At 51.0% G+C, this 16,380-nt stretch overlaps 1 protein-coding gene and 1 non-coding gene across 2 annotated transcripts in view; one reads left to right on the top strand and one right to left on the bottom strand.

Moving 5' to 3' along the window:
* MPP3 (MAGUK p55 scaffold protein 3) overlaps window positions 1-16,380 on the bottom strand; it is a 25,499-nt gene that overhangs the window by 2,391 nt on the left and 6,728 nt on the right. The window contains exons 7-17 of the mRNA XM_024760898.1: window positions 15,488-15,573; window positions 14,044-14,118; window positions 10,603-10,799; window positions 8,705-8,769; window positions 7,251-7,271; window positions 6,649-6,690; window positions 5,333-5,497; window positions 5,158-5,238; window positions 1,965-2,058; window positions 1,639-1,747; window positions 148-270 (exon numbers count right to left, since the gene is read on the bottom strand). Of these exons, the coding sequence (XP_024616666.1) occupies window positions 148-270; window positions 1,639-1,747; window positions 1,965-2,058; window positions 5,158-5,238; window positions 5,333-5,497; window positions 6,649-6,690; window positions 7,251-7,271; window positions 8,705-8,769; window positions 10,603-10,799; window positions 14,044-14,118; window positions 15,488-15,573 (1,058 nt within the window). The remainder of the gene's footprint in view (window positions 1-147; window positions 271-1,638; window positions 1,748-1,964; window positions 2,059-5,157; window positions 5,239-5,332; window positions 5,498-6,648; window positions 6,691-7,250; window positions 7,272-8,704; window positions 8,770-10,602; window positions 10,800-14,043; window positions 14,119-15,487; window positions 15,574-16,380) is intronic.
* On the top strand, window positions 10,936-11,008 carry TRNAG-CCC (transfer RNA glycine (anticodon CCC)). The gene has a single exon. It is a non-coding gene; the product is annotated as a tRNA-Gly (tRNA).

Below are 16,380 nucleotides of genomic sequence, written 5' to 3'. Positions count from 1 at the left end.
CACCCTGAGTCTTCAGATCACATGACCATCTGAGTCTGGCCAACAGGCAAAATGGAAAGATGGTCTTGTGTAGAAGGTATGGGCACCCACATGCAGCTAACGGCCCTTTTAGGCCTTCGGAAGAGAAATGATCAACTTTAAACTTACAAGTGGGGCTGCTGCATCCTCACCGGCTAGGGGTGTGGGTGGCGTCTCCCTCTTCTCCTGAATTGCAGGCTTTACAAATATAACGTAGGGTTTAAACTCTGAGGTCCTCAGTTGTTGCAGTACCTGAGAAAGGCAGTTCAGGAACATTATACACGTGGAAAATATTTTATTTTGAGGCGCACGTCTTGAATACTCAGTAATGGTGTCCTTCATCACATAAGCCCAATGGCAAAGGTCCTGATTATATGGTCATATGACAATGGCCTTCATCCGCGCAGACCACCTGCTCATTTTCCCGCTGGCCTCAGCTGGACCCTGAAGGCTCACCTGCCGAGAACGGAGGTTCCAAAGCCTCAGCTCCGAGAGTTGCCATCTTTCTTAGCTCTCACTACCCTCCACCAAGCTCTAATTGGCCTTCGTACACCCTTCTCTGCCTGCCTAGTCCTGATGGAAGAACCAGCAGGATTCAATGTGTGTACTTGTTTAGTCAAACGTCATCAGTTTGGACTAAGGCAAAATTTGTGCTATCACACAGGCCTCCTCGTGACATTCAAAGAAGAAAAGGTTTGCCAAGCAAATGAAGAGACTAAGAGATTCCTTGAAGCAAATTGTAAAGACTTTAGAAGGTTTTCAATATGCAAATCGCCCTGTTAATTAGTGCATTTTATTTATGATGTAAGGGCCTGTATTTGGAAACACTGGTATTAAACTGCTATACGTACAGCTTGCATCCCCTCTAAACCAATAAAATCACTTTTCAAAAAAATTTTTGAAATTCAGACTTTTAATTTCCACTACCAACTCCCAGTAAGTCCAAATTCGTGAGGGTTTTCCTTTCTGGACATAAGGTGCTTTTTGGAATCCGTTTCAAGCCAACTTCTGTAAAATAAAGCCTACAGTGTATGTCATAAAATCAGAGCTCAGCCCCTATTGAGTTCAAGGCTTACAAATTTTTCTCAAAGACAAGGTTAGAAAGACGGTTAAGCCCCTGTGGGGTGTGCAGGACTGGAAATGTCTCTGAAGCACTACACAGGGTCAAGTCTGCCCTTTTTCCCTTTCAAACTGCTCTCCTGACCACCTCCCTCAGTGGTTCTCTAAGTGGTTCTCTGATTTCACTTGTCCTCGTCGGGGAAGGGATGGCCCAGCTTCCACTGGTGCATTTACATCTAAGTCCCTGACTGTCAGGTCATAGTGGACCAGTCGGTGCCACCATCTCCTGCATGATTTACTCCATGCAGAGGTTACTATCTTGGGCCTGTGGGCCACCAAGAGGGTCCCTCCAATTCATGTCATTTTTGTGTATAGAGGTGCACATTTTGGGATACAAAAGCTTTCATGAGATTCTCAAAGGGAGACCCAAGGAAATATTAACCTCCAGTGCTCTGGAATAAAAAGTCCCTGGACTAAGGTCGAATGTTCTGTGAAATGTACAACCCCCTAGTTTATAAAAATTCCATTAACAGGAAATGCCAAACTGGCCCAGGAACTCACATCTGGCTCCACGTCCACCAAACACACTTTGTTTTTGGCCATCACAACCTGAATGGCTTCCAGGCTGGTTCCATAGAGGTTTTCCTTATATTCACCATGCTCCAGGAACCTAGAACAGCACCACAGAGGAAAAGGCCTGTCAGCTGCTGAGTTTGCCTGAATTAACACAGAAGGTGAATGGCCCACCACGACTCCCCGCTCCTCTTCCCATCCTCTGCTTCCCCTGACTTTTCCAGAAGCCCTCCCAGGAGGTCAAGTGGAAGACTGGACAGATGCAAAGACACACAGCTGCACGGAGGCCCCACTGGTCCATCAAGGAAACGTACTTGTTGTGATGCAAGTCGGCCTCAAACGCTTGCTTAGAGACGAAGTGATATTCCACCCCATCCTCCTCATGGCTCTTCCTGGGCCTGGTGGTATCTGTGAAAGAGAGGAGGGTAGCTGGGCAGAGATGTCACAGCACAGCGAGCCCGTGCCCTCATTCCTGTCCGGAGCTGGTCACGGATTTGTGTACAAACCACCCACTTCCCTCCACCGAGGGTCCCTGTGTGCAGGTACGTCACTGACTTGCACGGCTCTGTGATGTAGGCAAAAGGAGGCCTCCGGTTTTGCAGGTGAGGAAACAGAGGTGCAGAGGTTAAGCACCGTGTGGATGTCCCACGGCTGGGAGCAGAGCTGGGTCGGAACGCTCTCTGTCTCAGGCCAAGCGTATGCCCTTAACCACTCTGCCAAACTGCCTCACTGATGCTGTGGCTTTTAAAGAATCGCCTAAGGAATCCCTAGTCCTCTAGGTTTTATTTCCTAATTGTTTTTCTTTTAGAGAGCCAAGGGGGCAAAAACTCAGTTGACCCTGCTGTATGTTTTAAATTTTTTATTCAATTATTTCTCATCTGGGGAGAAAAGGCATGAAGACAGACAGTCCCCTCGTGGACTAGATGTTTCCGCAAGGCTGGCTCTCACATAATTTTTTTTTAATTAATTAATTTATTTATGGCTGTGTTGGGTCTTCGTTGCTGCGTGGGCTTTCTCTAGTTACGGCGAGTGGGGGCTACTCTTCGTTGTGGTGCGCGGGCTTCTCACTGCGGTGGCTTCTCTTGTTGCATAGCACGGGCTCTAGGCGCGCGGGCTTCAGTAGTTGTGGTTCACGGGCTTAGTCGCTCCGCGGCATGTGGGATCTTCCTGGACCAGGGCTCAAACCCGCGTACCCTGCATTGGCAGGCGGATTCTTAACCACTGCCCCACCAGGGAAGACCCCCTCACACAATTTTTAAACACATAGTGTTTTCCCTCTGATTTCCATAATAGAATCAAGGCACGCACCTCTGGGGAAAATCAGATCCTCCACAGAACAAGAGCACTCGCGAAGCAACACACAGCTTTTTCCAGAGCATTCCAAAAGAAAAGAGGGGGTCTCAGAGGACAGTGTTTTCTCCCTTGTGGGCCACCCAGGGGATGCTCTGTGCGCCGTGTGACATCTGTGTCCAACCTCTGGCAGAGCTGCTAGGGTCACCTTTCCTGACTATGTCCTTGCTTTAAAACTTTTATTCACCCACTGATTACATTCTAAACACCTTAGATGAGTATATGAGACCCTCTTAATCAACCCAGCCTCCCACTCAGCTCATCTCCCCCCACATCACCCACACTAACTTCCCCAGTCCCTCCCATTGCTGTACTGGGTCATATTTTGTCCCTTTGCACATGTTGTTCCCTTGGTATAGAGAACTCTTCCTTCTCTGTAAGTTCCTACTTACTCTTCAAAACCCAGATAAAAGTCACTGCTGCTGGGAAGCCTTCCCTGACTCGCCTGGTTCCTAATAGCAGGGAGAAAGTCACCTATCTGTGGGATGTCTAGAAGCAGGTAGGTCTAGCCATCCAGGTACTCCACCCCCAGAGGATGGGTCTGGAAGTTTCTGAAGGATCCATGTGTGAACAACTTCCACACGCCCTGTTTCAGTCCATCCTTTCAGCCTGGAAAGCTGTGGGCTCCCTAAAGTTCTCCCAGGTCCATCACAGGTGCTTCCAGAATGGCCTCCCCAACCCCCCATGACCCCGCCACCACATCCCTACCACTTCAGGTAGGATTCTGGAAGACAATTCTCATAACCCATAGACTGAGCTATGAGCCCTGAGGCCCAGGGGAGTGATACGGCAAAAGAAAGAATACGTAGGTGCACTACCTCGGAATACTCCAGAAGGGTCCCATTACTGCCACCACAGCATCCCCTTCTCAGTGGCCATCAGATGCCCACATTGTATCCCTCTGAGGAAGAGGACTGAGAGTCTCAGAAAGGAACAGCCAAGGACAGGAAGTGGCAAGCAGCAGGTGAGAGGCTGATGTGTGGCCTCAGTAAGAATGTGACTGCGGGGGGATTCCCTGGTGGCACAGTGCTTGAGAATTAATAAATAAATAAATAAACTAAGATGGTTTATTTTAAAAAAAAAAAAAAAAAAGAATGTGACTGTGGGGACTTCCCTGGTGGTGCAGTGGTTGAGAATCCGCCTGCCAACGCAGAGGACACGAGTTCGAGCACTGGTTCCGGAAGATCCCACATGTTGAGGAGCAACTAAGCCCGTGCGCCACAACTACTGAAGCCCATGCACCTAGAGCCTGTGCTCCGCAACAAGAGAAGCCACCGCAATGAGAAGCCCGCGCACCGCAACAAAGAGTAGCCCCCACTCACCGCAGCTAGAGAAAGCCGGCGCATAGCAACGAAGACCCAACGCAGCCAAAAAAATAAATTAAATTAAAAAAAAAAAAAAAAGAATGAGACTGGGGCAGGTTGCCTGGGTTTGAATCTTGGCTCCACCACTTACCAACTGTGTGACACTGGACAAGTTACCTAACCTCTCTGAGCCTCAGTGTCTTCCTCTGTATGGGATGATGATGATCCTCTTCTCAGGGATACTGGGAAGGCTGGCCAAGCTACTGCACATAAAAGCTCTTGGTAGAGCTCCTAGCTACTGCACATCACATTCAGAACCAGGACTTCTGCCTACTGGATTTCAGCATCTCCAGCTGCCTCTGGACTCAGGAGTGTACATAGCCACCCTGATGGACTGGATCCAGCTGCAGGCGGAGTGCCCGAGCAACACTGCTCAAGGGCTCTCAGGCTTCCCCAACCTACTCTCTTGCCCAAGCAGAGAGCAGGGGCCATAGGAGTCAGAGTCATTGGGAAGAGGAGGCTGAAATACACCCACTGCTGGGGGCCCCTTGGTGTTGGGCTGAAGTTGCCACTTCACCTGCAATGAGCTCTAGACTCACCTCCCATCCCAGGCAAGAGCCAGGCAAGTGGTCCTCCAGTTACTGCCTCAGAGGGTCCTAGTGGACCACTGAGAGTGGGTCTCTTCCCATCATGCCTAGGTCCCCTGATGTGCCTATAGCAGGCAGTGCCTGGCAGTCCTTCAGACCCAAAGTAAGGATGAAGATGGATACATGGAGTCAAGTCCCCAAGAAATATTCATGTGCAGACATGCTTGCACACACACACACACACACACACACACGAGCCCTCTTACGTGGAACAGCGACACCAAAGTGCTGTGGGTTCTCTGCCACGACCTTCTGCTTCAGCTCGTGCAGTCGGGCTCCCAGAGACCCTGGGAAACAAAGGGAAGGCTGCAAGGTCCCTGCTGAGCTCCCTCCACACCCCTCCAGGGAGAAACCAGCCCATTCTCTGGAGACGTCACCTACCGATCAGAACCACCAGGCGGGGCTGCTCGCCGGGCTGGTGCTGGTACCTGGTCACCTCCTCGTAGGTCGGCAGCTTCGGAGACTCGGCCACTGCAGATGTCTTTCCTTCCTGTGGGCTTCCCAGTCTCTCCCTGCGGCCCAGCCGGAAGCTCCTCCGAAGACCAGCTTGGGGAGAAGGGCAGGGGGACACTGCGGCATTTGTCCCAGTATCTCCCTATAGACTTTCTCTACCTGGTCAGACCTGGAGGTGGGACTGAGACCCACGGGCCTCTCCCAACCACCTCCTGCTACAGGAAGGGGTTGATCGGGACGTACGGTAATATGACGAAAGGGCGATTACCTGGCGTCCAAAATTTAGGGTTCAAGGCTACTGCTTTACTTGGTATGTGACTGACCTCAGGCAAGTCATCACCCCTCTGCGCCTCAGTCCCTTATCCATGAAAGGGAATCCAAATCTACAAAGGCAACGGGTGCTCCTAGATTGGATCCTGGATCGGGGGAAATGCTCTAAAGGACATTATTGGGACTACTGGCAAAATTCTGATATGAACACGATATTAAATAATAGAATTGTATGCCTGTTAAATTACAGGAATTTTTTAAAAAATAAATAAAATAAAAAATAAATTCCCAGAATTTGATAATAGCCCTGGGTTATATAAGAAAATGTCCTTGTCCTTAGGGGACACATGCTGAGCTATTTAGGAGTGAAGGGACGTAACGTCCACAACTCTTACGTGACTCAGGGGGAAGAGGGTTAAATGTGTACGTGCAGAAAAAGGGAATGATAAAACTAATAAGGCAAAGTGTTAACATCCGGGGAATCTGCGTGTAGCGTATATGGGAGTTCTTTGTACAATTCTCACAACTTTTCAGTAAGTTTGAAATTGCTTCTGAACGAAAAGTTTAAAAACTCTTCGCCTGTCTCTAAGGCCTTTGAAAAGATTTACCAAAATAAAAGAAGTGAAGGTACATTGGAGATCGATAAAAGGCTCCATTGTTGTATGGGGGTGGCAGAAACACTGAATAAACTACGATTGAGATTATGGTAATAATAAAATCAGTATTAATGTAGGGGTCCTGCCAGGGCACTGCTCCCAGTGGCTGGGTGAAAGTTGGGGTGGGGGACCCCAGGCCTAGGCAGGCTCAGCCCAGCCTCTGGCAGACACAGACTGAAGGAAAATGTGGGTCCCACAGACTCAGCTGCTCTTGAGGGGTTCCTGGGCTTGGATCACCTCTCCCTGACCCAGGAGCCCACGGTGGTCTGTGCACGGGCGGGGGGCGGGGATCTCGGGGGGAGAGCCCCCATTACTTACCCACATAGTGTCCTTTGAAATATCCCTCACAGTCACAGGTCTCTGGGGACCAAACAGAGAGAGGGAGGCCAGTGAGCCATGCTGGACACATGCCCCAGCCCGGAGGTACCCAGGCCCCGGATGGCCAGGCAGAGCCCTCTGGGATGGAGTCTCGGGGGGCCCAGGACAAATGCCATGTCCCGGCCACCCCAGGTAAACAAGTTCCTCTGTTTCACCCAGTTCTCCATGCTTAGGCCACAAACAGCCTTTCCAGGCCTGGCTGGGGTTCTGGGCCAGCAGACCTCGTTCCAGCCCCTCAGAGTCAGGATCAGTGAGAATAAGGAGGGGAGATTCACTCGCCCTGCCCTACCGCTACCCAGCCGGGTCATGTGGTCATCCCAGCCAAAGTCCAGGGAGGGCCGGGCCCCACGTCCCCACCAGCTCTGCAGGCCTCTAGGAGCAGGTCGGTCCAGCTGGCAGAGCAGGGAGAGGGGTGCCAGGAGCCAGAGGGGCACAGCAACCCCAGAGCGGGGTGGCAGAAGGGAGAACAAGCCCCTCCAGCCCCAGACACTCTACAGAAAAGGGGCCTGTCCATGCACACAGGGGACAAATACTGGGCCTACCTTTGTCACAAGGCTGATCATCTGCGGTTTGCACAAAAGACAGATGGAACAGCGTTAGCGGAGGGGAACCGCGAGGCCCTGTGGCCCAGAGGCAGCCGCAGCCTCGGGTGCCTCAGGAGCCCTCCATCTGTCCCCTCTTTCTTTCCTCCAACAAACCCGAGATCTGAGCTGCGGTGCATTATTAAACCAATACTTGCTCTAATTAGTCCTCCTGTGTGTGTCTCATTAGCGGCCCAAAGAAAGCCAGATCTTCACTGGCATAAGCAGCCTCAGGGCCAATTTACTCAGCAGCCCCTCCGACCTGAGAGCAAGTCTGGAAAGGCGGCTGTCGGCAGTGGCCACCCAGCCAAGGGAGCAGCTCGCCCTACGATGCCTGCAGCGGGACCAGGACCTGCTCTCTCTTCTCTTGGGTTTGAGACTCTCCTGGGCAAATGCAGGTGCCAGACGACAGAGTGGCACAGCGCAGGGCTGCGGGCCAGCTGTGCTCCATTCATCTGGCATTGTTCTGGCGCCCCACTTGGTTCCAAGCCCCCCCCTTCCCCCCTAATCCCTGACCCCCAGCTAGGGAGGCCATACCCTGGGGAAGCTTCCTCTCCATACGGGGCTCTAAGCTGGGGGCTGTGATCACAGGCCCTCTGGAAACCTGACCCCAGCCCCACTCCCTTGACTTCATGAGCCTCTGTTTAATCGTCTTGGCGAAAGGGATGCCCTGACTCCACTACTACCCAGGGCTGTTGTGATGATTAAAAGGCAAGAAGGTAGGTGAATGTGTTTTCTAAAAGGTAAGTGATGCAGAGAGTAGGGTTACTAGACAAAATACAATACGCTCTGTTAAATGTGAATATCAGATAAACAACAAATAATTCATTAGTATAAGTATGTCTCAAATATTGCATGGGATATACTTATACTAAAAACCCATTCATTGTTCATCTGAAATTCGAATTTAACTGGGCAGCCTTTATTTTTATTTGCCAGATTTGACTGCTGACTCAGAGGCACGGGATCGCTCACAGCCATCTCCATTCCCTTCCAACATTAGTGGTTCTTAAACTGTCAGGGTCAGAGAGCCCCTTGGGGATCTAATGAAAGCTGTGGAGCCTCTCCCAGGCACAGACACACAGATACACAACACACACACACACACACACACACACACACACAGTTCGCACAAAATTTTGGGAGCAGTGTTGCCATGCCCCCGCAGTGTCATCTATGGGCCCCAAATAGAGTAGCTCCTCTCAAGGGAATAGCTCTCCGCAACCTACCCCCATTTCCCTTCTTCATCCTTCTCCCCAGCCCCTCCTCCCTCAGGAGGCCTGAGAGCTCAGACAGGACCCTCGGTGCCCCCTCCAGCCCAGTGCTTGCTTCTTCCCCACACGAAGCCCCAGAGCCCTAACCCCAGCCCCTCCCTGAACTGCTTCCCTGAAGTGCCATCCTGCCAGTCTACTCACACGGGGGCTTCTTGAGGCTCTGGGGGCTCGGCAGGGTGCCCGTGGCTCTCCGGTAGCTTAGTCGCCTGTGCGGACACAAGGGGATGGGCAGGCCCGTGAGCTGGACCAGAGAACCAGTCATAGGGAACCTTCTGGAAAACTCAGGGAAACCGAGGCCTGGAACCCACAGGTGGGGATAGCCTGGCACTCCAAGGGCCTCCTGCTTCACACTGAGTTCCAGTGAAGAGGGACATTTTCACAGGTTCTCACTGGTTCATGAGGAAGAAACTGAGTTTCTTGCTCTGGGAGAAGCTTTTCCAGCCCAAGGTGGTCACACACAGGGGTACAGCCCAGTGTCCATGGTCAGCAGTTGGTCGTTACTTTCCCATGGCTGATTCTCAAGGAAAGGAGGCACCTTCTCCAAACTCACCCGGCCTCCCCATCTCTGAGGAAGTTGGAAAACAGCAGAACGACTCCCAGGAGAAGCCGAGGGTGAAAGTGACCCTAATTTAATGCCCTTCCCCACCCACCCTAGCCCAACAGAGAGCTCAGCCTGGCACATTATGCAATGCGTCCCTGGGTGGAGAAGCCACCTCCAAGGCCTCTTTGAGCTGAGAAAACACCCAGGGCTCCTAGAGGTCTCTAGATTTCCACATTTAGATGCAGCTAAAGAGCCTTCCCCCAAGACCTGTGAAGCCAAAGATACAGATGGGTCTGAGGCTCCCCTGAGGAAATAAAGCAGCAGTTCTCAAACTTCAGCTCCTCAGATTCATCTGGAATACCTGTTAGAACACAGAGCTCAGAGTCTGCCCCTGGAGTCTCTGATTCAGCAGGTCTGCGGCAGGGCCCAGGCAGGGATTGGCATTCTAACAAGTTCCCAGGGGATGCTGATGCACCCGGTCTGAGGACCACACCAGGAGGGCCACTGAAACAGATGAACCCTGAGGTCTGTTGCTACAGCATCATTGCACACCCCAAAAATGGAAGAGGGCTACAAACCCCAGGAGAGGCTTGCAGGTGTAAGTGCCACACCCTCTGAGCCAGGATTTACACTTTGGGCAAGCTATCCTCAGGAAACAATTTGAAATGTAAGGAACAGTCTACTTGCAACATAATTATCTGCACATAGAATGTAGCAGTGAAACATTAGAGACAGCGTCAAAGTACAGCCACACGGAGGAAGCAAAGTCACTCAGGTAGGACCCTTCCTCAATGAAGCCTTCCACGCGTGCCCGGACGAGGGCCAACCCTCCTGCTAGGACCTGGCGGGGCCCGGTGTCCTCCTCCCACACACCCATCACATTTATATATAAAGTGTTCGTCTGAACCATGGGTGACTTTTCAGCTAAACTGTAAGCTCCTCCAGGGAAGAAACCATAGCTGCTGCCTGTGAATGAAGAGTACATCTCCCGATGAAATATTATATTACCATCAATTAATAGTACAGAATAATATTATTCTAGAGTAATATAGGAAATGCTCATGTCAAAATGCTAAGCTACCAAAAAAAAAAAAAAAGCAAGACCTCGAATTCTATGTGCACCACTCACATAACAGGCACAGGAAGGAAATAAATCATGTTGTTTAGATAGCAGTGAGGCTTTGGGTAATTTTCTTTTCCTCGTCCTCCTCTTCTGTATTTTTATACTTTATTTCTCAACTTGCCCTAAGTATGCATTATAAAATATGCATTAATTTAATAACATAGATTTCCATCTTTCAATATTTATTGAAATCTCAAACAGCCATCACCACTGATGATGGGAGATAAAGGGCCAACACAAGTATAATCGGTACTTAGCCCAGAGGACACCCAGTGGGCCCCTCTGGCTGTGCTGGCAGAGATTTGGGGCTTTGTCACATATTTATGCCTCAGCCACTCCAGAACCACACCCCCTTACAACACACCCCAGACCCACCTTTCCTGGAACTGCTTGGAGGGGATGAGGCCAGCTCGAAGGTTGGTGTCCCCCATTCGCTTGGCCTGCCACCACGTGGGGTCGTCCTGGCTCACCACTTCCAGGACCTGCCTGCGCTGGAAGGGCAGGCCTGCCTCCTGGCAGGGGATGGCCCGGTCCTCCCGAGGGTTGTAGTGGAAGAGGGCCCGCATGAACACCTGCGGGGGAGGGGCTCAGTGAGACAGCCCTTTGCCGTGTAAGCACAGATGTGTCTATGCCACACGGAAAACCAAAGGACAACCACCATTCACAATTAGGAAGAACAAGCAGCCTCAAGAATAGAAAGCTGGCACTTCCCCGGTGGTCCAGTGGTTAAGACTCTGTGCTCCCAATGCAGGGGGCCCAGGTTCAATCCCTGGCTGGGGAACTAGATCCCGCCTGCCGCAACAGAGATCCCGCACGTGGCAATTAAGACGCGGCGCAAATAACTATTTATTTATTTACTTATTTATGTTAAAAAAAAAAAGAATAGAAAGTTAATCAGAAACCCACCGCACCGATTTTCTTAGTGTTCTTCAACCATTTTCAACGTCCCAGTTGGGAAATCCATCAAGAATCAGAAAATGAATAGCTGGGCCCCATGAATTTCCCTTTCCAACCTAAACATCTCCTTATTGGCCTGATCTGCTATCCTCACAACAGCCTCTCAGCCTACACAAAGCAACCATTAGTCCCGGGAGCAAAAAGTAAAGTCAAGCACAATTTCTAACTCAAACGTTATTTCTGATACGCTAACTGCCCCTAATGATGTCAGCAGCCATCTGTAAATAGGTAATCTAGATGTTTTGATAAGAACACAAACATCAGTGAAACTACTGTTACCGATTCCTCGTCATCACTTTTCAGTGGGTAACTGACAGCTACATCTTTGACAGCTCAATCCTGCCTCATCTGTCATGCACTTAGCCAACCCCCAACTCTCCCCTTTACCCTGAAGTCATCCCTCTAGAGAAGAGGATGGGAAGACATAGCATTTTGTCACACTTCTTCGTTCTCCTCTATAATTCAGAGGCATGGATTTATTTATTTCTATTTCCAGATCATTACAGCCCAATAACTTTAACAGCAAATAGGGGGGAAAAAAAAGGCCAGAGGGTTTCCTTAGACAAATCCAAATCATATTCCTTTATGCACCAAGCAGAAAAGATGCAGTTTGACAATAGTAAGAAATTTCTGGCATATATTATGAGGACAGATACCCTCATTTAGCCACAGATGTTACCAGGGTCCCAGGCACTCTGAAGAAAGCATAATCTTAAATGGTCAGCCGTGATCAAGCATCTAGCTCAAAGAAAAATATTTAGAAAGGATGGACTAAGAGACAGGCTACCCATTTTGTCCTATAGGAAAACCAAGTCCTCTCCCTATATCAAGTTAGAACCTGCAAAAGCTGCCTATGGAGACCATATTAGCTTGTCCCAGGAAGAAGCACTTCCATCAGGTATTACGTGTGCCCTGGGATTCAACTGAAGGTGCAAATAAGAAACAGTCATATAAAGATGATTTCTTCATTTGCCATAAAAAACCGTCAAATACATTGTCCACTATTAATCGCCATTCATCAAAATATTTATTGACGGGGCTTCCCTGGTGGCGCAGTGGTTGAGAGTCCGCCTGCCGATGCAGGGGACACGGGTTCGTGCCCCGGTCCGGGAAGATCCCACATGCCGCAGAGCGGCTGGGCCCGTGAGCCATGGCCGCTGAGCCTGCGCGTCCGGAGCCTGTGCTCCACAACAGGAGAGGCCACAACAGTGAGAGGCCCGTGTACCGCAAAAAAAAAAAAAAATTATTGACATCTACTCTGTGCCAAGCGCTGTAATGTCCCATCTTTCATGCGGGCTGGGAATTAGCTTTCTTGAAAAATTGGCATGCTGCCTTCCATACTCTGATGAATTCTGTTCATTATTGTAATTCATTACGTTCTCCTTTTTGCCTTGGCTGCCAGAAAGGGCAGGTCCAAATTCATTGGGAAATAAAAGTAATGCCCTCTTCCATCGTCCCTACCCCCACTTCAGCTCAGGGCTTGACAATCTCTCACCTGGGCTTTCACAACAGACTCCTACCAGGTGCCCTAGCCCCGGTCTCCACCCTCCTCTACTCACTGTCCCAGGGAGCTTTCTAAAACACAAATGTGGTTGTATCACTTCCCTCTTAAAAAAAAAAAACGAAAAACCTTTAAGAGCTTCTCACCGCCTATGGGGTTGTAACTTGGGCTGTGGGGGCCCCCCATATCCCCCGGGGCCTTACTTTTTCAGGGCATCCCAGGCTGACTGCCTAACGGCTTTCTCCAGCCACTGGGATCTGCTCTCCCCTAACCTGGCCGGCAGGAACTGCTGGGAATTAACCCCCGGGATGCAGCCTGGTGGGAGTTGGTGTACAGAACCCCCAGATCTCCCAGCTCTTGGCAGGGATGACGGAGGCACGGTCTACAAGGGATACCAAGCTCTGGAGCAGGATTAAGCTCTGGTTGCCCCCTGTGGTAGCTTGCTGAGAACACACCCTTTGTTGCACTGGCTGCCTTCCTTTCCCCACTCCTGTACTGGTGTTTCCTGGGGTCACCTCCAAATAAACTATTTGTAGTGAATCCCTGTATCAGAGTCGGCTTCTGAGATCCTAAACTAAGCAGGGATTATGCCAAAACCCTCAACAAAGCATTCAAAGCCATTCAGAAGGTAGCCTTGACCCACCTCCCCAGCACACGCCCCCATCCTCTCCCTGGAGCCCCACCACCGTGCACTTTCTCACTGCCCCCCCCCCTACTCCTCTCTGTCATATCTCTGAGCCCCCGCATATGCAGACCCCTCTGCCCGCCCTTCCCTCCACCTCCTCTTAACCAGAGAAGTCCCTCTCATCTCCATCTTCCTCAAGCCTCACTTCCAACACCCCTACTGCATGACACCTTCCAAAGTGCCTCTCACTCTGTACAGAATCCTTCCAAAGCGCTTAATCACATAGCAAGGAGAGAATGGCTCCCCAGCCTCCCCTTCTGACCCAGGAATCCTTGAAGCTACTAATCATCCTGGTCTCCAGCATCTGGCTGAGCGCCTGGGCACAGAGGAGGTGCCTACCAAAGGTAGGCTCCACAAGGAATTAAACAAAAGGCAGTTACTTAATTGGTCCCAAAGCCAGAACATTGGGTACCTTCTCCTCCTCTTCACGGCCCTGTTTTTCGACTTCTATTAGAAGAACCTTGTCTTTTATTAGTAAGTTACGTCAAATCCTGTTTAGAAGAGGCCGGGTGCAAACAAATAAATCACTCCGTGACTGAATTACAGGTCTCTACTGGGAGCTTGTTCCGAGGACCAGATGGATGATCTCTTCCCGGATGACTGTTTCAAAGGCTGGGCTGGAGTCCGCCGCCCCCGCTTGCCCCCCGCGCCGCTGCCTCCAGCTCCCCCATACCTTGCTGTCCTTCAAGCGGTCCTCCTCCTGGGTGGCTGGGATGATTTTCAGGGTGATGGACCCCTGGGACTGCGCCTGAAAGGAAAGAGCACACAGCCGTATCATCTACCAGATCTGACCCTCCAGGACGTCACGTCTTACTTCCCAGATCTGGAAACTCACGTTCAGAAACAAAGGGGACGTGCTGCCTCCCCTATGACCCACCCTTCTATGGTGGGAGCCGGCTGACTTAACTAAAGCATTTTCATGCGACAAAGGGACAGAAGACTTAAAGTGAGAACCCGAGGACAATGCATGCACCAAGTACAGCTCTCCATCCAAAGGGCTGCCATTCTTTCTTTTCTCTCGGGTTATTTTAATAACCTCGTCCAGTTTCATTTTCCTCCTTCCTGCCTCATTTGGGGCTGGTTCCCAAACAGTACTCCCCTCTTTGCTTGCATCTTCCCCAATCTCAGGCCACTGCTACCTTCCCAGGGGTTCCCCTCCCCTCTACTGGAGAGAGGCCCTGCACCCCACGTGGGGGGCCCACGGGAAGCACACTGTCAGCCCATGAGAGCACATCTCACCCAATGCCATCCCTGGCTCCGCATCACTCTGGAACACGAGGAAGTCGGTGCCCAGAACCAGGGAAAGGGGAGTGGGGGCAGGAAGACTGAAGTGTCTGCCTGTAACCAGGACCACCTACAGCAGGGGCCTTAAAAAGCGGGCCTCGGAGCTTCAGATCTCATCCCGTATCTGCCCCCCAAACCATCAGAAGTTAGCAAAGACTGTTGTGTTGGGAGAGGATGCCTGAGGATAAAGAGGACAGAACTACGATGGGGCTTTCTGTAATTTCAGTTTTGACTTGAACCCGCAGAATGGACTGAGAAGGCTGTTTCCATCCCAGCACGTGATCCCCTAGAATCCCCTTGCAGTTGTAAAGTGCTATATCCTCTTCCGGATATTTACATCCTAACGATAACCATTCTTTGGTTGAGAAACCATCCCTATCCCTGCTGGACAGGAAGGGAAATGGAAACTCAGACTGATTTGATGACTTGTTCAAGGTTACACAACTGGAAAGTGATGCAGGCAAGATTCGAACCCAGGACCAAGTGACCCCAAAGCCCTTGCTCTGCTGGGCTACAGCCTTTTACTCCATATTCCTCAGCCCTTTGGAAGAGGGGACCCTTTTGAGAGGGTCTTCCAGACGGGTCCTCAGGAAAGAAGGCTGGGGGTAGGGAGGATGGCTGTGCTGAAGAGGGGGTCTGAGAGAAGTGGGTGGTCTGGGCGCTCCTTTCCTCCTGTCCCCCACCCTCCATACAGGGCACTCTGTGAGGCCACTTGGCCTGCGGCCTCCCCATGCAAACAGGGACGCTGGGCCAGATCAGCCCTGGCTCCAGGAAGCGCCCTGCTCTGGGTTTCTGAAGAGCCACCGTGTCCCCAACATGCGCGCAGCACAGACCAGAATCTGGCTAATCTCGTCAGGCCGCTTGTGCAGGACCGTGATCCCGTTCACTTCCCGGAGCTCGTCTCCAACGTGGACCAGGCCTAGGAGACACAGGGGCTGACGGTCAGCACGGGAAGGGGGCTGAGGTCCCCAAAGCAGGGAGTTCTGGGCACCACTGGCACCTGCCTGCGGAGCCCACTGCAGGGGAGACGCAATGTTTAAAGACAGTGGACGGGACTGGGATGAACTGAGTTGTCACAGGGTGCCAGGTGCCTCACCTGGCATCCCAGTCTCACAACCACGCGGTGAAACCCCCGGTTTACAAACTGGCAGCTGAGATCCAGAAAAAAAGATGCAGCTTGCCCAAGGCCACACTGCTAAGAAAAAACGGAGCCAGTGCGCAGACGCAGTTACTTTGCTGTAGAAACCCTGTGTTCTTTCTGCTATAGCCTCTGCTTCTTTAAAAATATCATTAACTCTTCACCTTCCTGGATGTACAGACCTGACTCCAAGAATGTCTTTCTCAAATTTTACACGAAAACTTAAGGGCACCAGGGAAGATGGTGTCAAGAGTGTTAGACACACCTGTCTGTTGGCCTCTGCTTTAATGACGAGCATCTCTGCATATCGGGCCCTATTTGCCATTCAGTGTGGACACTGGCCCAGAAGCAGCAGAAGGCAGTAAAAGGTACAGAGTCTTGGGCCCACCTGAGACTTGCTGAATCCGAATCTGCGTTTTAAAAAGACACTCAGGCCATTTCCATGCTTGTTAATGTTTGGGAAGCACGGGTCTAGGGGTCCCACCACAATGAGCCCCAGACTTCTGGGGCAACACTCCCCTATGCCAGGAGATTTGCCCCCCAATTTACTTCCTCCCTATACCAGTGATTCTTTTTTTTTTTTTTTTT

This window comes from Neophocaena asiaeorientalis, unplaced genomic scaffold, assembly GCF_003031525.2.
Source record: "Neophocaena asiaeorientalis asiaeorientalis breed wild unplaced genomic scaffold, Neophocaena_asiaeorientalis_V1.1 scaffold30, whole genome shotgun sequence".
NCBI classification, from domain to species: domain Eukaryota; kingdom Metazoa; phylum Chordata; class Mammalia; order Artiodactyla; family Phocoenidae; genus Neophocaena; species Neophocaena asiaeorientalis.
This window is presented reverse-complemented; position numbering and strand designations above follow the sequence as displayed.